The sequence below is a fragment of the Lemur catta genome, chromosome 3, assembly GCF_020740605.2.
Source record: "Lemur catta isolate mLemCat1 chromosome 3, mLemCat1.pri, whole genome shotgun sequence".
Classification (NCBI taxonomy): Eukaryota; Metazoa; Chordata; class Mammalia; order Primates; family Lemuridae; genus Lemur; species Lemur catta.
In genome coordinates this window covers 42,975,326-42,999,975 of record NC_059130.1, presented here as the reverse complement: position 1 = coordinate 42,999,975, position 24,650 = coordinate 42,975,326, and the positions used below count along the sequence as shown (strand labels likewise).

Below are 24,650 nucleotides of genomic sequence, written 5' to 3'. Positions count from 1 at the left end.
TTAAAAAGACTATTCGTCATGGTTGAGAGGGATTCATCCCAGGGATGCAAGGATGGTTCAATATTTGCAAATCAATCAATGTGATACATTATATCAACAGAACAAAGGACAAAAACTATATGATTATTTCAATTGATGCTGATAAAGCCTTCAATAAAATTCAACATTCTTCAAGATAAAAACTTTCACAAAACTGAGTCCAGAAGGAACATAACACAGTAAATACCATATATGACAGACCCACAGCTAGTATCATACTGAATGGGGAAACACTGAAAGCCTTTCCTCTAAGATCTGGAACAAGACAAGGATACCCACTTTCACCACGATTATTCTACATAGCACTGGAAATTCTAGCTAGAGCAATCAGACAAGAGAGAGAAATAAAATGTATCCAAATTGGAAAGGAAGAAGTCAAATTATCCTTATTTGCAATATGATCTTATATTTAGAGAAACCTAAAGACCTCGCTGAAAAACTATTAGAACTAATAAATTCAGTAAAGTTGCAGGATACAAAAGCAACATAGAAGAGAAAAAGGAAGTAGATCTCTTAGCTCCTGCTAAACAAGCCCTAGGGCTCAGATATATACAGTTAATTCTTTAAATGCTCTACCATTAAAGTATAAAGGAGGGGCCCTCTCCTCCCCCTGCCCCACTCCTTAGTCTGTATGTTGCCATTTTGCTAATATTTTCTCCATCGTGGTTATCGAAGTTTCTTATGATTCCAAATCTCCTGTGCAAAAGAAACAGTGGTGGAAGAGGAGGTACACCGTGACATTTGCCATGGAATGGTCATCTCTGAGGGACTCTCCATTTCCTTGACGCATCTGAGCCCTCTTCCAGTTGACTTAGAGTCTGTGTTCCTTCTTCCTTCTTTCTCACCTCTCTTTTACTTTTTAGCTCACTGTGTTCTGTTGTCCACCACACCACTCTACTGAGACTGCTTTTTTCCAAGACAAAGCAGTTAATCCAATGGACAATTCTGAGTTCTTCATTTGACACCATTCACCACTCTGTGTTGAAGAGATCTGTTCCTTTGCTTCAATAACTTCCAACCCTGTCCTGGCTTTCCTCTTTCTGTGCTAACCTCTCCTTCTCAGTCTTCTTTAGGAGCTCTTGATCCTTTGATCATGGCTTAAGAAACGTTTTGGGTTTTTTTTTTTTTTTTTGCCTTTTACCAGTGTTCTTCCCTAGACACCCATCTTTTTTCACTCACTGCATTATTCCTGACCAGCGTTACCCACTCCAGTGGTTTCAGTTGCCAACTTTATCTGATGACTCTAAATGTTGATCTCTATTCCAGAACGTTTTACTGGACTGTGTACTATATTCACATGCCTACTGGACATTTCTACTTGTCTATCCTAGAGAAGCTTCAACCCAATAGTACCAAATTAAACTTATCATCTGCTCTTCTAATTTATACCTTCTCCATTGTTCGCACTCCCAGAGAATAGCACCTCCCAGTTGCTCAAACCAGAAACCTGAGTGTCATTCTGTACTCCTTGTTCCTCTCATCTTTCTCTCCCTCAATCTTTACCAAGTTCATTTCATTCTATAATATCTTTTGAAATTGTCTATTTCTTTCTATCATCATTGCCACTACTAAGTCAGTCCTCTCTTACATGTGTTATTACAGAGATCACCCTGCCTCTGTCATGTTCTTTCTCATTCCTGCTGGGATTCCCTATGACTTTCAGAATAAAGTCTAAACTCATTAATACAATTTCCAAGGACCTGTATCCTCTGTCTCCTGCTTACCTCTTCATCCTATTCTATTGTCACTATTCCTCTCCACCTCCCTAACCCTGTGCTGCAGCCAGTCTGGCCACGTTTGGATCCCTAAATGCAGCAGTCCCAAACCTTTTTAGCACCAGAGACCATTTTCATGGAAGACAATTTTTCCATGTACTGGGGAGCAGGGAATGGTTTCGGGATGATTCAAGCACGTAACATTTATTGTACACTTTATTTTTATTATTACATTATAATGTATAATGAAATAATTATACAGCTCACCATAGGTTGGGAACCCCTGCCTAAAGGTACCATACTCTTGCCTTAACACATGCCTATTATATGCTACTTCAAATTATTTAAATTTCCTATTGCAGATGAACATTGATAGTCTAGTTGTAAATAACCCTGGCATCAAAATAGAGTTCTATAAATATTTTAAAGACACTACCATAAACTTTGTGCTAGGGAATGTCAGTGGTGAGAGAGAGGTAGACATACCAAAGTTAATGCACTGTACCATTGGCCATCAAGGAGTAGGCATTGTTGGAGGGGAGTTAGAGACCTGACTATAACACAATCCAGTTTGTATAATACAGACACAGACCAGAGGCTTTAGAGGTTCATGGAAAGGAGAGAGAACTGGAGGTTTCTAAGAAGTCATAATTCAAATATGGAACTTGATTAGCCTTTGAAGGCTGGGCAAGACTCCAGTAGTCAGGGGAGGTGGGGGGCTGGGTTGGCAGCTTCCTGTCTTCCCTGCTTCAGAGTCAATACTGCCCATTTGGGGGAGGTAATTTTTATTAAAATATTGCTTTGATCATGCCATTTACTGGCTCAGAGACATTGAATATTTTCTGCTTCCTCCAGTGTAACAGCCAAATTCTTTATAATTGGCCCCAACATACAGTTATTGTACTAGATGACTTTTAAGGTCATTTACAAACCTGAGTCCGTGATCATATAATTCTGCCATCATATAATTCTGCAACTTCCCTACATGCCTCATATGTCTACCTCCTGGCGTTGCTAATACCAGTCTATTCTCTTGGAATGTAGTTGGTTGTCTTCCTTTATTAAAATTTACTTTTAAGGTTTTTGTAAAAAAATCTCAGATCATATCACACCAAAATGATATTTCTTGTCTCTGAACATTCAGAGCAATTACTACACATAGGATATATTTGATAGGCACACACACCCTTGGCATACTCTTCTGTTGTTTGAATCTTTTATCATGTATGCGCACAGATAAGGATAGAAGGGAATATGCAAAAAAAAATTGATGTGAGATATAACATTATGGGTTATTTTTCTTTGAATGTCTTCTAATGTACTCTTATTTTTACAAAAATTTAAATTTCCTGAGTAGTAGGAAATTTAAAACATACTTATGTATGTTTTATAATGTTGTAGAGAAAACCAGTTAAGTAGCTATATCCAACTCTATCCAAGGGCTCAAATTAACTTGTAAGTCTTTACATGTTTTCTCATGAACATGCTGTTAAATAAGTACTTTGAAATACTTTTGGTTTAATTATTATAGCATACAGATGAATTATGATAAATGGTGTTTTCTAAGTAGGCATCTTATTTACTTTTTATTATGTTATTTTTAACTTCAAGTAGCTAAATACATCATTAACAATGGTATGTTTGGACTTATGGGGCCAGTTGCTGCAGAAAGATTTTTTTTTTTTTGGATGGAAAGTAAGGGTAGCTTAGTGTTTGTTCTAACTCTAATATTTGAGATTGGCTTATAAAATAAATCTATTATAATTTTCCTTCTGCATATTCTCACAAGTGCATTATTTCATTGATGGAAACTATCAGTGACACCCTCTTTGTCTAGTTTAGCTAATAAGCTGTTGAGAGTAACTTTGCATCTCAAGGGGTCTTGAACCAAAAAGGAACCTAAGAAACAGCTAGTTCAGTCCTTCACCCCCTCTCTTTGTTTCTGCTTCTGTCTGTCTGTCTCTTTCTTACAACACACCTGTATGCATTTTACAGCTGAGAAACTGAACTCCATTGAGATCAAACTCTGCCCAAGGTAGCAAAGGAGTCATCAACAATCTCTGTGCCTTTTGTTTTATATTCAGCTTCTTTTCTCTTATGTGATTTTAAGGTGACCCATACGTCATTTTAGGGTCCCCAGTTTGCTCAAAGTAAACACCTGTGAGTCTCTCATAATTCTGAAGTTTTTACCGCTGGTCAGTGCTTTATTGAAAACATTTCCCCTTAAAACCTTAAAACACAATTATGATGCTTGGAAGAGATAACTGTAGCCCACGAAGAAGGCATGATCACATTCTAATAGTAGTTTTCCCATTTGTTCCTAGAAGGGAGGGAAGTCAGGAGGGCCCTGGAAAGGTGACATTTAGTGGAGACAAGAAAGAAGGAAGAGGTCTGAAGCACTAGGCAAGTAGTACTTGAGATGCTTCGTGTGCCAGGGCATGGTGAGCAGCCAGAGGGCAGTGTGGACACACTGGATCCTGGGCACAGCCAGACGTGAACTTCACCTCTCCTACTGCCTCATCTACAGAAACCTGAGCAATGTGGATTTGGATTATTCACAGAAATGACTGAAGAGAGATGAATGTCATAGTGATTAAGGGAATGAGCCATTTAACCAAAAGCTAGAAAAATAAAAAATGAGGAAGGAAGAAAGAAGCTGAAATTATATAGTAAATTACCAATTGAAAAACAAAAATACACACAAAATATCTTTAGCAAGAAAATGCTGTATGGCCTTTCACTACCCACCCCCTGCCCACCCTTGCTTGAATTAGTATGTGGTTTTCATGAGTTTGAGTGAAGGAAAGCAGCTTAAACACATCAAAGGAGGTTATAAGGAATTGCTATTTTGAACACCTGTTCTATACGTGGTGTTGATTTCTAACTTGCTATTGCACCACGACATCCCATCACTTTAAATAGTTGACTGATGGCTTTAGTCTACCTTTTCTCTATTTTAGGCTATTCCAGTGCTCAACCCTACGTTAAAGAGGGTTGAGTATTGCTGGTCTTCCAGCAATACTTTGGTTATTCCCAGAATAACCAAAATTTATTGTATTTTTTTTATATTGATAGGTGTTTACTCATGGAACCACAGAAAGAAAACCTATATTCTTTTGAGAGAAGGAGTAACACATTGCTTAAATGTGTGGGCTCTGGAGTTAAACTGATGGAGTCATGTCTGGCTTTTAACCCTCTGTGCTTATGTGTAAACTGGGGGTTATAATAGCATCAACCTCATTTCATTCAACAGATGTTTGTTGAAGCCAGCTATGTGCCAGGTCCTTTGTTGCCCCTAGGGAAATAACAGACACAAACTGTAAATAAACTGTATATATTGGAAGGTGAAAAATGGCACAGAGAAAAAGCATGGTAAAAGGGGGTGAGAGTCCTGGAGGAAGGGAGGGATACAGCTTTACCTAGGATGCTCAGGATACACTTCACCAAAAAGGAGTCATGTAGATGTATGGGGGAGGTATAGTCTAGGCAGCTAGATAGCCTAAATGCTCTGAGGTCTGAGTGTGCTGGGAAGTTTGAGAAAGAGCAGATGCCAGCGTGGCTAGAACTCTCCAGTGAATGAGATGAAGGGTAGGAGGAGATGAGTCCAGGAAGCAGAGAGTAGGGGTTAGTGGAGTAGGGCCTTGTGGACTTCTGTGAGGACTTGGGCTTTTGCATTGAGTGGAATGGTGTTGATGACAGGAAAGGGTTTTGAGCAGAAGAGTGAGATGACCCTTTTAAAAGAGTCACTTTAGCTTCTGTGTTGAGAGTAGGCGTCAGGAGGCAAGTGTGGAAGCAGAGACCAGAGAGTAAATGATTGCAGCCATCCAGGTGAGCGATGACGGCAGCTTGGGCTGAGCTGGGAGCCATGGCACTGGTAAAAAGATGACTGAATTTTAAATGTGTTATAGGAAGGTAGTCAGCAGCTTGGATGTAGGATGTGAGACAAACATGAGCCTGAGTACTTGGAAGTACGGTATGGAGTTGCCACCAAGAAGGGGAAAACTATGGGTGGAGCAGGTTTTAGGGAGGATTTCAGGAGTTCAGTTTTGACATATCAAGTATGAGATGCTCGTTAGACACCTGGGTGGAGATGTCGAGTTGTCGGAAACATGTACGAGTCCAGAGTCGGGCAGATAGGACCACACTGGAGATGTACCAAGGGAATTGTCGGAGAATAGTGGAATTCAAAGTAATGAGATTGGCTAATATCACAAAGAGTTTGGGATATGGAATCATACAGCTGGGTGCCATCACTTACTAGCTGAGTGACTTTGGGAAAGTCACTTAGCTTCCTGTGACTCAGTCTCTCCGTCTGTAAAATGAGAAGAATAAGAAGAGTAACTACCTCACGGGGTTGTTGTGAGAATTAAAATGACTAATATCTATGAAGCACTTAGAACATGGTATTTAGTCACGTTCAATACGCATAACTTAATTTTCATTACAACCATTCTGTATACCTGTGAGGCATCGCAGATATATCTGCTCATATTTTTATCAGTGTAGCAAGGCAGCTTTTCTTCCAGTGCTGTTATTATGTTTCTGGTTTGCAGTTATTATTTACTACTAGGAGTCCCACTGAGTTGGTTTTGCCTCCAGAATTAAACTGACCTGGATTTTTGAGATAGCTCTGCCTCAGCTGTTGATTTCTTTTTTAAAAAGCTTATATATATGTCTCTTATTGTAGTATCTATTACTTGTTCCGAAAAAAATCTTACGTGTTTCTTCAGTGCTGCTTTCCTTTGCTTTTCTCAGTGCTCAGCAGAGGAGCAGTCAGGTTCACAAGAAAACCACAATCGGAAATCAGGTAGGAATTACACAAGAGAATCAGTGCATGCCTGCCCCAAAGAATTTGAACTAAATCGCTTGATTGATGATTTTTTTAATGCAAATTAATCATGTGCAAATTTTGCTTGAAGTTCAGCTTTTCATTTTGTTTTGGTTTTGCTTTTAAAGATTTTGGAGTGCATTTTCATTTCTTTTTGGCTATTTTATGCAGTTAACCATATTGATTTATTTTAAATAACTTTTCTGCTACTTGCTCTGCATTTCAAACTTGACTCCTCATGTCCTATTTTGCTTGCTTACATTACTCCTAAATTGAATTTAACATTGAATCTGTGAGTCAGTTCAAGGTTAAAATTTGGTGAGTAGTTGCATGAGCTTTCCGGGGCTGCTGACTAGTTCACACGTTTGCACAGCTTGGTATCAGTGAAGGGACAGCTCATAAAGAAGGCAGTTATTGGATTTAATCTCTGCCACACTAAATTCTGGTTGGTTAATGAAGATGTTAATTCCTAAGAAGATCTCATCTTTTAAGTTTTTATGTTTTTGGGCTGACCAGCTGTCTCTGACTAATAGCGCTCTGCAGAGATTGTATTAACTCGACAGTTTGCTGTTTCTTTTATGTTTTATGTGATAATGAATATTTGCATTGTTATTTCTTTTCAAGTCAAAACAATGATGGTTTTACGGTTTTTTTTAAAAAAATGCAGAGGTACAATTATTGAACAAATTGAAACCTCTGCTCTAGATTTTTTTTTTCCATTGTTTTGAAAGGAGAAGAGGTAATAACAGACTTTATTTTAAAAACTTTTTTTCTGAACTAAAGCATATAATTCTTTGCTATTTCAGGGAACCAATCTTCCGCCTTCAAGGCAAATTGTACGAGCTAAGTTCTGTAAGCTTTACCGTTGCTTTTTCATTTAGCTTCCCAAGGGCACAGTTTGTCTTTAACTGATTAACTCAACTAGCGCTTGCTACTAATTTTTTTTAAACTTAGGTTGTCTTGTCCGTAACACCCTATCATTGAAATAAAAATCCTATTAAGAGGGTTCATCCCTTCACTGCTAATAACTTGCTGTGATTGAAAGGTATGAACTAGTAAACTCTAAAATGCTGTAATATTAAACCCTTAACACTGTGGGTGCTTTGATATTTCTCTAATTTTAATGGGCCTTAAAATAATTAAAATCATTAATGATCTTCATCTCTGTCCTTTTATGCTATGTTGTTATGAGGTGTAAGCCTTTCTCTTCCCTTTGTATGATAATATTTCCCAATAAGTATAGCTGATGCTTCTAAAAGGTGGGTGAATATTGAACATCTGATTTTGTTGTATTTGTTGATAAGCCTAACCAATTCCAATTATTTGTGCTTATTTTTTTAAAAAATAATGAAACAAGCAAAATTATATTGATTGACATTTTATATGGCTATGGACATTTTATGTTGGCTATCTTCTTTTTTATGAAAGTGCAGAGACGCTGTCAAGTGACTAGCAATAGGCATTTAGAAAAAAATTACACTCTCATTTCTACCATGGATGAAGCAGGCTTATCCTTCTAACTGTGCACAAGTTAAAAATGAGATTGGAGCAGGAGTTAATTATTTGCCCCATGATGCTTTGGAAGACATGGACCTTAGACATACCTGGGTTCAAATTGTGTTCTGCCACTTAGGAGCCATGTGGCCCTGGACAGATTGAGCCTGAGTTTGCTCAACTGTATGATGGGAAGAATAGAAAATACCTCTGTAAGGTGATTATAGGAATCAGAAATAATATACATAATGAGGTTTCTAGCTGAGGACCAGATAAGTGTCCTGTAAAGAGTAGAAACCATGCTCCCAGAGGTAGGTGCTGCTTTTTGAAACTTTTGGGGGAAAATATTAAATATAAGAAAATTACAAAAGTTATAAAATGAGAAAAATAAAGGACTTGGGAAAATTGGAAGCCATGCAAATTGTTCTGATGCCTGCAATACCCATATTGTGGCTGGGTATGGTATAAAGGATTTACCTACGAAAGTTTCCTGCTGGTCAGAAGCATCTCTAGCTCATAGAAGTATACACTATAGGAAAAGTAATAGTAAAATGGCAAAAATGCGTATTTTCAACTAGAGGAAACTCAGAGCAGCTTTCAATTATATTACTTCCAAATGATAAAATCATGCTAATTGTATTTTTCTGGGTGCTTCAAAACCCATACGTTATAGAAGTTTTATAACTAAAGGTAATAGAATCGGGTGAGTGTTATTATAAAATGTAGATCGCTTATTTAAAACCCTTGTGGCCATTTGGGGCCAGACATGCCTTGAAGGTAAGAATTTTGGGGATTTTAGAACAATAATACATGGACTATATCATGTATTACCCAACATTCCTGTGGGGTCAGAGGCAGCACCCTGTAATCAAACACATTCTATTTCTGCAGTGAAATAAATGAATAGTCACACCGAGTAGACTAAATGGAAGATATAAATCTTCTCACATTAAATCAAATTTTGCTGCCAATTTTTTTTTAAAAAAAAAAGAAAAGAAAAAAAACCACACATAAAACAACAACTTTAAATTTGCAAGTAAGGGATTTTGAACCAGAATATATTATTTTCCAGAATCATATTCAATAATTTATACATGATGCAATATATTTTAAGGGATCCTTTATTGTTATTCCTGAATAGCAGAAATGAACAATAATGACTTGAAATTTTTTTCTTTATGAATTTGAGTATCTGATATTGATTTGGGTATATATGAAAACAGTTTTGCATATTAAGAGGCTCCGATCCAGGTGTTGCCAAAAGCTCAGCACTTGTCCACAAGGCTGAATCAGAAGAACGAGGACAAGTGTTTTGGGGAGGCAGAAAGAGATTATTTTGCTGTCAAGGGAGGAAAAATGGCAGACCTTCTCATCTTAAAATCCAAATTTCCTGAACATAGGCTGAAATAAGAGCTTTTAAAGGGAGGGCCCCTCAGTTCTAGGCTATTGTGTTTAACTATTCCAATCATCCCATCTCTGCCAAAGTCAAAGCCTGTGAACTTTGCCAGCCACCCACCTGGGGGGCTGGCATCATTGGGAGTTATCTCTTTTAACAAAGGACTTAACCTGCCTCAGGGATGCAGGGGAGGCTGCAGTTCCCAAAAAGAGTGGGCGAAGTTTTAAAGAGAAAGAAAAGTTTTTTTTTCCCCTTAGGCCCTTCCCTCTGTTACACAGGGAGTCTTAGAGCCCAGCCCTCTGATTGATGCTGGCTTTTATGGTTGGTGGGGCTGAAATGCCCTGCAGTATCCTAGCAAGTGGTTCATCCATCTTGATATTTTTTTTAGGACTCCTGGTTGTAAGAGACTGCTGTGCAGCATCTGTTCTGAAATATTTTAGAATGATTTCAGGAAAGCAAAATGTTGTCTTAAAGTCTAAATCCCGTTTGTTTTTGTCCATCTAAAATTTTAATAGTTCTACAAATTAATGTCAACTAAAGTGCAAAAAAATGTGAGCATTTCACCTAAAGTTGGACTCGTTAGAAATTTAAATTTAAAGTTCATTCATCTCTCCACTCATCAAGCATATATTTGAAACCTATGTGTACCAAAATCTGTGGTGGGTGTTCAGAGAGCTTCACCCTCAGGGAGCTCACAGCCCAGTGGGGAGGATGGTAAGTAAGAAAATTGCAGTCTGCCCTCTTTTCCAAGGCTAGCTCCTCCTGATCCTGCAGGTCTCACTGAAACATCACTTCTGCAAAAGGCTGTCCCTGAATGTCAGATCTAAAGTCACTCTCCCTCCCATTATCCATAGATAATGTCTTACACTATCTATTATATTCTATTATCTGAAACAATCTTATTTATTATTTTTTGTCTTTCTTCACTAGGATCTAAGCTCCATTAAAGTTATTTTTGTGTTGCTGAAAGCAGTGGAGTATCATTATAAGGTTTTAAGCAAAATCATATTGATATTTTAGAAAGATCCTTCTGCCTATAGAGTGGAGAAAGGCTTTGAAACGGGGAGACAAGACTGGGAAGAGGACACTAGTTAGGAGGCTGTTGACAAGAGATGATGGTGATCTGGGCTTGGGTATTTATGCTGGATTTGAGAAGAAAGTGAATTACGTATTAATAGGAAGAATAAAAAAAAAACCCCTGTGAGCTGGATGTTGGGGGAGGGCTGGAGATTATCTGCAGTGCCATCCAGATTTCTGATTTAGGCACAGGTAAGATGATGGTGCTTATCATTGAGAAGGTCAGGTTTGAATCCAGAGTCAGGAGGGGTAGCTTTTTGAGTGTGAAACACTGTGGAACTTTGAAGTAAAAATGTCCAGTGGGAAGTGGGATGAAAGTGTCTAGAGTCCAGAAGAGACAGAGAATTTTGTATTCCAAAGGTATTGGTAAGCCATGGAAGGATTTCCAACAGGGAAGGGTATCAACTGATTTATGTGCTAAATCATTTATGTGCTAAAGATCTGTCTGACAGCCATATGGAGTGGGTTGGAGCAGTAAAACTAAAGAGATATGGAAATTGGTGAGGATGCTTATGAAGGAATTCAGATGAGCAAACATTGGTAGCTGCAGGTGTGTAGGAGAAGGGACAGATTCAAAACATATTCAGGGGGTAGTATCTGAAGGGTTGTAAGTAGTTTTGTCAGGGGGAGGTTAAGTCATCCTTCCAGGCTTATGGCTAAGGAGACCTACTGACAAAGAGAATGCAGAAGAAGGGAAACAAGTGTCAGCAGAGATGGGAGAAGGTACTGATTTCAATTTGGGGTATGTTGTGCCTATTGGAGACATCATTAGGGTTTGAGGTTCAGGACTCATGTAGTCTGGAGATATAAGTAGCTGAAGCCATGGGAGTAGATGAGATCACCCTCAAAGGAGGATGGGAGCCTGGAAAGAAATATAGGATTTAAAGCATGATAGAAAAAGAAGAACTGGAACAAAATGAGGAACTGAAAAGGAGTCTAAGAAGTGATGAGAGACACAGGAAAATGTGGAGAGTAGTAGAATAAAAGGTAAGGGGAGAGAATGTTTCAAGGAGGGAACGGTCAACAGTATTAGATGTTTCTGAGAGCCCAAGGAACTTGGAGGAAGTTGTCAGATAGTTGGACTATAGAAGGTCCTGTGCAGTGTTGGGGACCCTCTGAAGGTCCAGTGATAGCACCAGTTCTCTTGGCCTTGTGAATTGCTCTTCTACTTCACAGTTGGAAGGTAGCATAAGGCTGAGAATACAGACAATTGAATTGATATTCTGAGCTGGGGTTTTTCTAGGGAGGCAGCATATGTATGGTCAAGAGAGATGATGAGTTAGAGTTTTGGAGAGATACATGTTGAGGTAAAGGACTGTGTAATCTAATATGAATGGTTTTGACAGATGTATTAATCAGGATGGGTCAACCAAGTAACAAACAACCCCAGAATTTCAGTGGCTCAGCATAATAAAAGGTTTATTTACCATGCTGTAACAACTCAGTGAAGGTCTTCAAGATGGGGAGGCATCTTGCTTCATGTGGTCAGTAACAGAGTGGACTTTGGAATACTCTTCATTCTTCCAGCAGATGGGGAAGAGACAGAAGCGTGAGTGAGGGAGGTCTTTAAGGACCATCCCGTAAGTGGCACACATCACTTTTGTTCATAATGCATTGAACAGAACTCAGTCATCTGGGCTCACCTGACTGCAAGGGAAATAGAAACATATAATATGAACTTGGGCTCAGAAAAAAGAAAAGAGAAAAGAAGATGTTGACTGAAAATTGAAAGGAAATGGACAAGCTAGGGCACTGGAAGTTTTACTGAAATCAGAGAAAATGTGTGCTAGGATTAAGGGAAAGAAGTGATGAGGTGGGAAGTTGAAGTCAGTGGGTGGGATGCTGTATTTCAAGGTTTAAGAGTCAAGAGAATGTCACCTAAAAGTCAGAGGTGTTATTGGAATAAGAGAGAACAGACCCTGGAGGAATGTCGCAACAAGTGGTAGCTACAGATATTTGTGGAACATTGTTGGTCTTCAGAAGGTATGGAGAGCTGAATAGAAATGGGATGGAATCGCCTGGGTTTGAATATGTTAGAGGCCAAGAGGATTCATGTGACAGTTACAGTGTCTAATAATTCATTCCTTTGGCTTCAAGAGTCTAGGACAAGAAGGCATCACTAAAATGCTTCTTGGCTCCAGACTGTATCCAAATGAAATGGTATAACTGGGAAGACTTTTTCCTTAAAGACTAGAGCAGGTGCTTACACCAGCCTGGGTATCAGGGTACCTCCTAGTCCCAAGCTTATTTTCTGTTTTGTTTGCCATTAATGTGACCACTATTGTTCTAACTTTAGATTGGATTGGAGTATGAAATTTGGCTTTCCCCAAACTACAAGTCTCCAGGTAACTGGGTTATCAACCTTTTGCATTGTAGGCTGCAAACAGAAAAGACCTTTCCTATCCAAGCAGGGTTTCTTCCCTCTCTGCTTTCTGAAAGCTAGCTCTTGTAGACACTAGTCTCTTCTTCTTAGGACTTCCTACAGGTCTCAAAATATTGCCAATGCACCCCAATATCCTTAAGTTTTTGTACAAAGTCCCCTAATTCTTCAACTTCTGTAAAGACATGGTTTAAGTCCTATGTTACAAAGGGGAATTTAATCTATTATTTTACAACTGGGTAACAAGGATTGACAACTTCTACCCTAAGATAGAGGGCTCCTTCCAGCCCTCCTTCCCTCTTTCCCCACTAGGCTAATTCCACCTTTTAGGGTCTGTCACTCTTAACCACCACCCTCATCTGACTTCCTGGTACCAATATCTATACCAGTTAGGATTCTTTCAGATGTAAATGACCTTGGAAGAAAGGAAATTTAATGGTTTTAGTTTATGTAATTTAACACTTCAGGGATAGATTTAAGTACTGTTCAATCCATGGTTCAACGAGGATCACGATGAATTGGTTCCTTTCTTTCCATATTTTTGGTCTGCTCCTTTGCTGTTGTGCCCACTCTTGGGCCCCAAAGGGTTGCAAGATGACTACCTTTAGTCCACAGGGAATTTCCTTCCTAGTTTGAATCCAGCAGAAATAAATCTTTCTCCCAAGATTTTCAGAAAAACTTCTGAGATTCAGTTTGATTGGACTGGTTTGGATCCTGTGCTTATTCCTGAACCAATCACTGTGGGCAGAGAATGAGATCTACTGATCAACTTAGGCCACATCATATGGGACAGGGGTGGCCCCTCACCAGATCACAGGGCCTGGAAGTGGGGATGGGCTGCCTCTCCACCCAAAAGTCAGAGCTGTTGGAAGAAGACAGGGTAGATGCTGGAGGAGGTGCATCACAGATGAAGGCAGGTACTTGCTGAGCAGTTTGTCTTCAAAACAATCTAATTTGGATAACAGGATTCTTGTTTATGTTGTCTTCTTAAAGGAATATAAATGGTTATTACCTCATTATTAAAACTCTGTGGTTCATTTACTGATTAAATTTAATGATTTTTCCAATTTAGTCTCTGACTCCCCCTCCCCTGCTTTCCTTTTAAAAATAATCTATTGACTATGCTAGGTTAGGAAGCAACATAGTATAAGGCTTCAGATCTGGGACTGTGAAGTCAACGTGTGGCCATGGGCAAATTATTTAACTTTACTGTTCCTCAGATTTCTAATCTATAATAATATGATAAAAATAGTAACTGCTTCATAAGGTTTTTATAAGTATTAAATGAGTTAATACTAGTTAGGTACCTAGGTATGGTTTTAGGTGTTGTACATGTATTAACACATTAACTGCTCCCAAAAATTCTGTGAGATAGGTATTCTTATTATCTCAGTTTTATGGATAGGGAAACTGAGGCATGGAGAGTCCACATGTTGTGCCCAGTCACACAGGTTGTAAATTGTAGCAACGGTATTCAAATCTAGGCGATTTGATGGTACACCTTGTTCTCTTAATCAATGTTTAATCACTACTTCTAATAGTTTGTAAATTGCATCAAGAACCTCATTTCATAGTTTCAATTATGCCAAACCACATCATTTGAATTCATTTGCTATTTTTTATTATTTAAAAATTTTTTTATACCAAAGATGTTAGCTTTGAAAAGAATGAATGTGGGTTTATATAAATTAATCTGATTAACAATCAAAAACTGTAATAGCTATCTGAATTTGTTTTCATTTTATCCCTTAATTCTATAAAATATCTCCAAAGGAGCCAATCAATAGCTTATAAAATACAATAATCATTATTTTAATAAAATAGAGATTGGAGTCCACAAAAGCCACTGTTAGTTAAATATACAGCCTGTTAATTTAAATCTAGACTTTTATTTGGAATAGCAGTTAAAATATGTGGCCTATGGTTTTTGCCAGACAAAAACACAGATTTACTTACTGTATTTTTACCAAGTTGCATCTTAATTGAAAGTTTAGAGCTTAAAAATCAGTGAGGAGAGCATTCTGTCTGTTCAAAATTACTTTCTAAAACCCCTTCAATAGGCAGAATCTAGCCCCACACCTCCTCTGTGGTCTTTCCTTGGGGAAGTAGAGGCCTGGCCTTGTTTAAAAGAGCAACTGGTGAAACAAAGGCCTCTCTCCTCTTGCCAGGATCCTGCTGCTCTGTGGCTGCCCTCTCTCCCTTCCTGCTTCCCTCTTTTCCTCCCCCTGTGTTTTTTGTCCTCTGCCTGTCTTTTTTTTTTTTTTTTTTACAAGTATGGTGTGTTTGATTTCAAGCAAACTAAATGCCTGTGTGGTTCAAATTCCCTGGAATTTTGGTAACATTTTTAAACTTTAACATCTCCCTCTTGCAGAAACTATTATTTGATTAACCATTGTGTAATTTCAGACCTGAACGTTCCCCTGAATTAATAGATAAATGACATCTTGATGTCCTCCTGTTCATACTATTTTCAATGCTTATGGACACTGGGGTTCCATCATTTCCTTGGACTTGGATGAGAAGCCCTCACTGTTTCAATCACCACTGCTTCAATTTCATCTCCACCTGTCACATAGAAGCTTTCACCTCATTCCTATGCAGCCACCTGGGTGGTATAAAGGCTCCGTATGGGTTTTCACTTCAGCCCACAAGGAAAGTTGCTGGTTTTCTTCCTCTAGGCAGGTCCATCACAGGCCAGTCCCAAAGCCTCCCCTCTGCCCTCCATGTACGGGCAACCCTGTCTGCTTCTGAGTCTGTCCATGAGGAATGCCCCGGTCAGCTCCAAGACCTCTCACCCAGCTTTACTGCAGCTCCGTCGTGGTAGGATTGCTCTCGTTTTCATCCCTTCCCGGCTAGCTCATTCTCTAGTCCTTTGGCTACGAAGACTTGTTTGTTACACAGTTGGTTAGGATAGAGCTGTGTGTTACCTTAAAAAAGCAGAAGTTACTCCTTAAGTTTTCATTAGTTCTTGCTTCAGTTCTTCCCTCATGTGTAATGTGTAGCTTATTTAGCACAAAGCATCAATGTAACATGTAATTTTGAACCTGTAGTTTTAAGTTATACAAGAAATACTGGAACACATTTTCATTGTGAAAAAGTTAAATAATGCAGATAAAGTAAATACATTCTTGACTCCCACCCAATCCCACTCACCTCCATGAGTATAACCGTTGTTATCATTTCGGAGTATATACACACATACCCATACACACACAAGCACATGTGTGCACACGGACACACAAAGATACACTGTGGTTTTAAAAAATAAGAATAGGCACATCTTATACATGTTTTACACTAGAATTTTAAGTGCCACAAAGGCAAGGATTTTTGTCTCTTTTGTTTATTGATGTATCCCTAATGACATCTAGAACCCGGAGTATAGTAGTTGCTGAGTAAATATATTAATATTTCAAGCTGAACTCACTTTATTCACTTAATGATACTTACTATAATAGAAATATTTTCACTTAAATACATAGAAGACAACAAAATATTTTTTCCTGTGGCATAACATTGTAGTATTCCACAGTATAGATGTGCAACACGTAATTTAACATTCCCCTAAGTATAGGTGTTTATGTTTCCAGTTTTTCCAAAACAGCTGAACTAATTTATAGACTCAACAACTATATATGTAAGTACCTAAATCCCTAGTATGGATAATTATATTTTTGATACCCGATGGAAAGAATAATATATTGTTTTGATTTGCATTTCCCTTACTGTAAGTTGCAGAGCAGCCTTTTACATATTTGATAGACATTTGTATCCCTTCTCTTATGAAATGTCTGCTGTGTTTTTTGCCCATTTTAAGGGACTTTTGTGTTATTTTATAAATGATTTTTAAGATTTTTTTTATAGTTTTGATATTAATTTTGTTTGTGTAACATATGGTGTAAACATTTTCTGCTTATTCATCACTTGATTTTTTTATTTACTGTATATCATAAAACAAAAAGTTATAATTTTGATTTAAACTATTTTTTAACATTTTTATGGCATTTGTTTCTTATTTATATTTTCTTCCATGGTTTTATGGATTTTTATATTTAGCTATATAAAAAATGAAATTATTTTCTTGCTGATCACATACTTCTATCCTCTTAAACCATAGTCACTTATGTCCAAAACTCACTAGTGAGGAGAAATACTTTTCATGCTTATTAACCAGCAGTGTTCTTCTTTTCTGAATGAAACATTCATGCTTTTGCCTATATTTTCTTTGGAACTTTTCATTCTTATTGATTTGTAACAGAATTTTGATATAATAATGATATTGACCTCTTATCATATTTATTAACAAGTTTTTTTCATTTTCTTGTATATGCTTTAGTTTTATTTATAAGGTTCTTGAAGTGAAATTTTAAAGAATGTTTTGTAGTAATATCTATTATTCTTTTTTCTTTCATTTTTTCTACCACATTCACTTTTAGAAAGGTGGTACCCACCTCAAGAACAGTTAAATATTCACCCATGTGTTGACAGCATTTTTGTGAAGCCATTGTTGACATTTGTCTCTTTAATCCATCTGGGATTTGTCATGGCACCTGGTACAATGTGAGGCACTCACTTGGGGAGCAGAGTGTAGAGACGGCCAGGCTTCAGTACCTGGCTTTGCCACTGGCCAGCCATGGGCAAGTTACTTAACACCTCTGTTCCTCTGTTTCCTCATTTGCAAAAGGGATATGATTATTGCATCTACCTCTTAGGGTTGTTGTGAGGATTAAACACATGATTTAATGTAAAGTACTGAGAGCAATGCTTTACATGTTGTAACAACTTGATTACTACTGGCTGCTATTATTATTTTATTCCAAAGGAGCAGATGTACAAATGTAATTATATGATATGAAAGATTCCTACTATCATCATTGATTTGCAGTGCTTCCTTGATCATATAATTTCAACAATAATAGTGTAATCATGATAACAGCTCACATTTCTTAAAAGCTTACCGTATGGCTAGGTATTGCCCTTGTGTTTCTTACATCAACTCTTGCCTGTGAAGCGGGTTCCCTTATTTCTCCTGTTTAATAAATGATGTCACTGAAGCTTAGAAAAGTTAAATAGTTCACCCTAGTCATACAATGGAATTGGCATACAGCGGAAAGTGGCAGAATTCTGGCTTCAGCCCCAGTCAAGAATGAGCTCTTAACCTAGTCTATCTATAAGTTATTTATCCTGTCTCTCCATGTGTTGATTTTGTACAGTGACACACTTTTTAATTATTGCAGCTGTGTATCTAATATACTTTAATATCTGCTAGGTTGTTTCCTTTTATTACTCTTCTTTTACAATAATGCATTTTGCTTTTGTAGATTACTCATTCTTTCAGTTGACGATTAAAATCCTGTTATATTCCAACCAGAGTTCTCTTTGAATTTTAATTTGGATATGTGTAAAGCCTATAAATTAATATGGAATGAAGTCTCATTTTTTTCACACCCTATTTTCCTATCCAATAAGATAGTTGTTTTTTCTGTTTATTATAATTTCCTGCTTTTTCCCTTAATATAGGTAAATTTAAATTTTTTGTTAAAATACTGTTATGTTATATTCATAGGATGTTTCTCAACTTATATTTTCTAATTTAATGTGAAAACTATTGATTTTTAAACACTTATTTTATATCAGGGAAATTTACTAGATTCTCAAGTAGTTTTCTTATTTAATTGTAATTGCTATCTTAACTGTTTATATAGTTGTATCTTTTATTTCTATTTTCATATATTATACCTTTCACAGAAATATAAAATAGTAGTGGATTTTCTAAGCTGCTCTTTATTTTAATGGGAGTGCCATTAAATTTTTTTACCATTAGTTTTGATGTTGAATTGCTTTAAAATATATTTAGTGTGATAAATAAATTCTTCTATTCTTCTGCATCTGCGAGTCTCTATCATAAATGGGCATTGAATTTTATTAAAGTGATTTGACCATGGTCTTACATATTGAACAAATTATATAACATTGTATTGGTATAGTTATTAACCATCCTTCCTTTTCTGGTATAAGCCCTATTTGGTTATTGGGGGTGATTGCTTTGCCACTGAATTATTTTTTTCTATTATTTGATTTAAAATTGGTATATTTTGCCTTTGAAAGAAAATTATGCTTTATTAAGAAAGAATGAATGTGCAATACTATTAAAATTTCTACTAAAGGAGAAATGTCACAGAAACTGGTAAGAAAAGAAAAATTTTGTGTACTTTATTCCTGATCCTCTCAATTTGCTAGATAAGACAGGAGGCTGGTTCATTTGTTGAGAGCAAGTGGAGTGGGAGGTACATGGAGGTCTTGAGAAGATGGGGAAACTCAGTGTAGTCACCAAATGGAACGTGAAAGGGAGCAAGAGGACTTCCAGCTGTTGGCGGGCTGGGAGACTCACACCAGTCCACATGCTGAGACTCCTGCACGGGGATGTCAGTTTCCTTCCTTATTATACTGAGAGAACTCCAGATCTTTCAATGTAGCCATTTGAGGGTTTAGCAAAGGACAAATTATAAAACCTCATTGACTGTTAAGGTGACATGAGATTGTCTGTTAGTGATAATGTCCATATTCTATCCTAGAAAGTTCTTTTGGAAGGATGCCACTGGTTCATTATCACAGGGAAATTAAAAAAAAAAAAAAGTAAATAGAAGAGAAATTCTTGTGTATATTTCCAGTAGAGCTCTTTTGTTATTTTTGTTCCTTCTCATATTGAAATCAAATCCACTGAAAATAAATATGTCCCAAATTCACCATGACCTAGGCAAATTACAGTTTCTGTCTGTAGAGCACGGATCTTTTCACACTCAATGCAATACGTTATAGAGCTTTCCCTGAGTCAGAATATTTAACCTAGGATCCTTACAATACAGAAACATCTTTATACTCTTAAGGTATTTGAAGGAGAGAGTCCTGCAATGTATATTCATAGAAAAGAAAGCTCTTGACCTTATCTGTCAGGCAGGGGGATCTTGTGGTTAGCCTTGTGGGCTCTATTCTCAGCCTCACTCCAGACTCACGGCTCTATGTTGAGTCTCAGTGTCAAGATACCTAAATGTCAGAGCACTAATCCCGGCATTAGTGTAAATTGTTGGGACATTTTATCAGACATTTTTAAAATTTTTAAATTTTGTTTTGTACTGAGATAATCCCACTTAAGAACAATCTTATTTTTTCCCTCAAATAAATATGTAGCTTCTAATCTTAGGGTCTCAGATTTACCATATAGTGGCTCTGCATGTCAGTTCAAAATTTCATTTGCCATAAGTCCCCCACCCCTTTGTGAAGTCTCTCCTTTTCTTCTCCCCCCACCCCAGACATTTGCATTGAGCAAGTCTCTCATAGCTTCTGTGGAATCATTTTTTTTTTACTTTCTCTAGGGAATAGTTTGTATGGTACAGCAAGAGTGTGGTTTAGCTGGTGTAGTCTTAGTAGCTTGAGAGAGTTAATGCTGGTCTCAGATTTATTTGAAAAATTCTGGAAAGAACAAAGTGATTTATTTGCCTGGCAGTGTATATTATATTTCCTAATTACATAAGTGCAGAAAATAAATAACATTGAGAGATAATGTCCTGAACAAAATGTAAACATGTAGAGTGTTAGCTAAACTAAGGAATGAAATGTCTTACTCCCAAAGTTACTATGAAATTTCTTTGACTCAGCAACCAACCCATTCCCCACTCTAGGGAATTCCATTAGGCTGAATTATATGCGATGAACGTTCCCCATCCAGGAAATGAGTGTCCTGGTTTTGTAATTGAACCTCAGTTACTTGAAGCTTTGCATTGTGCTCTTGCCTCACCAAATAATTGGCTGAAGTTTTTGTCCTAAATCTTGGTGAGGTTATTTACACACTTAGCCTGTGGTGGATGGCCTCTGCAGGCAGATTATTAGATGTGCTGCCATTTATATTGCCTGGATAGAGCACTACTTTGGAAATGTCACATATAAATTAAAATGAGCTTGAGAATATAAATACTAATACTAAATAGAGTCATTATCATAATTTAAATAATTTCTAAATGTCTATGATTATTTTTTGTTTGCAATATAATATGAATTATGTATCTATGAGGTTCTACGATCTCTGCCTCTTTTCTAAGTCTTAATTCGAGTGTCAATTGACTTATGTCTTTTATGAGAAAGTACAATCATAATGAAAACATTAGTTTAACAGCAAGTAATTTTATTGTTTCCTGCCCTAGTCTACTAAAAATGATTTTCTTAATTAAGGTATGAAATTTTTAGCGTACATCTGTGTCCTCAATTTTTTTCTCTTCAAAAATCTTTTTCTTCTCCAACAACTCTGGTCTTCCTGTTGACCTGCTACAAAGTGGAGGAGGGGAAAGGGAAAAGGAGGATTTGTTTTTTGAGAACTCAACTATCTATAAATGACTTCCTCTTGCTTGGTATGTCCACTTGGAGGGTTTCATTTTCAAATGACTGGTTGCAGGATCTATGTCCTGGAGGAAGGAACCATGTCATCCTTCACTCATCCTGTGCACATAGCCCGGACACTGCTCCAAATATTATCTCCTATCACTTCTGGCATTTCTTGTGTGTCTCCTCTTCCTGAAGTTCATAATTTATGTCACTGATTTCCGGTGCATGCGGAGTCAGGTTTTAGAAATATGAGACAATTTTAAAATTACAGATGCAAAGCCTGGCTGTTTGAGCCAACATCTGCAACTAGTTTGTGGGATTAACAAAATAGCTGCTCTGGATGACTGATATTTACCAGGACCTCTCCATTTCCCATCAGAAATCAGAATCTCTGTTACTTATATGTTCTGCAGTTTTCAATAGAAATGAGGAATTCATCTGTTACATATTTTATTAAGTTTCTTCATAGAGTATCTTGAGTTACAGCCAATTTTCAATTAGCCATGATTAAGGAGGTCAGGAAGAATGTGGGTAATTAAAATCTACAAGTAATTAAAAGACTGACTTTAACCAGAAGTTCCAACACTCTCTCCTAAATTTTTGCTAAAATTACAAACAAGCGAAACATTTGATGTGTTTTTGTTTGTTTTGCTGCAAACAAAAAAAATCTGAACCTGTTACTCCTCAGTTTACAACCACTCAAAATTCCTTCTTTACATTTAGGATAAGGTAAAAATTCTAACATCCATTATTCATTCCCTGCTTGTTTCCTGCTCCTTCTCTTGCCTCTTGCTCTTCTGAATTCTGTGTTCCAGCAGCACTGGTTTTCAGCCAGTGGTCCAGGCTCTTTTCCCACTGGGACTTTTTGTGTGCTCTTTCCTGGGCCTAGAATGTCTTCTTTTCCATTATTGCTCAAATAACATCTCATTTACCTCAGTTTAAATAGCACTTCCTTAGAAGTACCTTCTCTGACTTGCACACTATTTTCAGTCCTCAATTGTATGTTCTTGTGGAAACATGCGCTTTTCCCACCCAAGTGTTGTATTTTTACTTGTTTAACATCTCTCCCACCCACTTGCCTGTAAGCTCTGTTAGGTCAGGGACAGTAGTTGCATTTTCAGTACTATATTCTCTGCATCTAACATAAAGTTTGCTCATGAGAGATATCCCACAAATTCCCATTGAATGAATGAGTTAAATATTTTAAAATCTGAAGTTAAATGACCAGATATGTAAATATTCTATAAAATAATGACTCTTAAGGTGAGATGTTAACACCATCTAGAATATGTTAAAGCTGCTTGTTAATTTTGAATATTACTTTTTGTCATTTAGAGGAAGAAAATTGGTTCTTAAATATGATTGTTACTTACAATTGTCATTTTAGGCTTGCCCATGGTGACTATATACGTTTCCTGCCTAAATAAATATGTTACCATAAAAATTATTACATGTAGCTCTGAAATGTGATTCTGGATATAGTAAATTCCAATCTTATAATGAATCCAATTTAAGCTTGGTTAACAATTAGAGCTCACCACCCAATTGTGAGTTATATTTGAATGCCAGGAGGTTCAACTGCCATTTTAGATGGAAGAGTTCGTTTATCATCCTTGACCTCTAGTCAGTAGATGTCTCTCAGACATTGTGACAATAGAGTAAGCTTCCTGCACGTTTACAAATAGCATTTGGTGCTGGCATTATCCCTGGTTTAGAACCATTGTACCAATAATGTATTGACTGACCTGTGATCTAGGGGAGGTATTCCAAAGGATCATAAAATACAGCTGGTCTTTACTTGATACTAATATCTACTATTTATTGAACATTTACTAGATGCCAGACATTCTACTGAGTACCTTATGTATTTTCATCTCGCTTAATACTCATATCTACTTGAGTTTAGGATTGTTCCAATTCTTAGATAAAAATATGAGGTATGGCTAGATTAAGTAATTTACCCAAGTTCATACAGATAGTAAATGGCAGAACTGACCTACAAACCCAGAAAGTCCATGCTTTCAACCAGTAAGCTATAATCCTATTGGGAGAATGGAAGCCCAGCAAACACAATTGCAGGTAATCCAAAGCGAGATGATGTAAGTGCTAAGTTCAGACAGTGAATGCAGTAAATGTTCAGGGAAGGAAGAAAGCCATGTGGGCTCCTGGAGTGTCTTTATTAGTTATTAAAATAGTATCATAGATAGGCTGCTTTTTTTTTTCTGAGTGCTACATTGCCCAGAAACTGCTGTATGTATTTATACTTCTACTTGTCATTCTTTGGCACATTTAATATTTTAATAATCATAATAATAGCTATAATTTATTGCATGGCTGTTTTATATCAGGCAGTGTGTGAGGTGCTTTCTTCTTCAAAAGAACCTTGCAGAGTATATAGTGTTATCTCCATTTTGATGGATAATAATAAAAATAGCTACTGTGTATTAAGCATTCCTTATATACAAGCCCTGTTCTAAGCACTTTACATTCATTATTTCCTTTAATCCTCACAACAACCTTATGGTCTAGGTAGTAACAGCTCCACAACTGAGGTCCCTGAGCACAGAGAAGCTGGATAACTTGTGCAAGCCGTCACATCTAGCGTGTGGTAGAGCTGGGATCTGAACACATGAAGTCCAGCCCCAGAGCTGGGGCTCCTCATCTGTTTGCTTCCTAGAAACAGGCTCAAAATGCTTTGTAGTGTCTCCAGGGCCGTGCGACTGCTAAGGTAGAGCTGGGAATCAGCTATGAAGTCCTGGCCCTTTCCACTCCTTTGGTACTTTTGACTCCCGACTCGAAAGGGATTCTTTTGCCACAGCCACTCTGGCCCCGAACCTCTTCAGTCTGTTTTCTAATAGGTGTCATTTATGAACATAACCAATTCCTGCATGGCAAAGATCAATTTTTATCCAATAAGAAAAAAATCTACACTGATGGCTTTCTTTTTTATCCCTGACAACAGAGAACAGTGTTTAACAGCACAAGCCTGGAGTCTGAGAGGAGTCTGGCTCCCCACTTGCCGTTTGCTCGCGGAATCATTCATGGCATAAAACGCAGCCCCTCTGTGCCTTACAGTGTTCAGAGGTAAAGAGGAAGAGCAGCAGGGCTTGTCTCATAGGATTGTTGAGATGAGTGAGATTATCTATGTAAAGCGCATGCTGATCATAGTAAATATTCATTAAGGATTAGAAATCATTTTTATTGTTATTAATAAAGCTGTCCTTTTGAATTCTTAGAATTGCACCAGGAAATGTTAATCTCTTCTTGATTAACTGAAAAGTACCCTTCCCTGCTCCACACAAACTGTGGGTGCGCGTTATGCCACTTAGGTTGCTTTACTTTCTC

General features: G+C 37.3%; 1 protein-coding gene across 8 annotated transcripts in view; it reads left to right on the top strand.

Moving 5' to 3' along the window:
• The window catches only part of DNM3 (dynamin 3), a 534,534-nt gene that overhangs the window by 209,213 nt on the left and 300,671 nt on the right, over positions 1–24,650 (top strand). For 5 of the 8 annotated variants that reach the window (XM_045547356.1, XM_045547362.1, XM_045547357.1 and 2 more), the window contains exons 13-14: positions 6,510–6,561; positions 7,389–7,418. In XM_045547356.1, coding sequence (XP_045403312.1) covers positions 6,510–6,561; positions 7,389–7,418 — 82 coding nt within the window. The remainder of the gene's footprint in view (positions 1–6,509; positions 6,562–7,388; positions 7,419–24,650) is intronic. The other 3 variants (XM_045547359.1, XM_045547363.1, XM_045547360.1) reach the window with 1 other exon arrangement.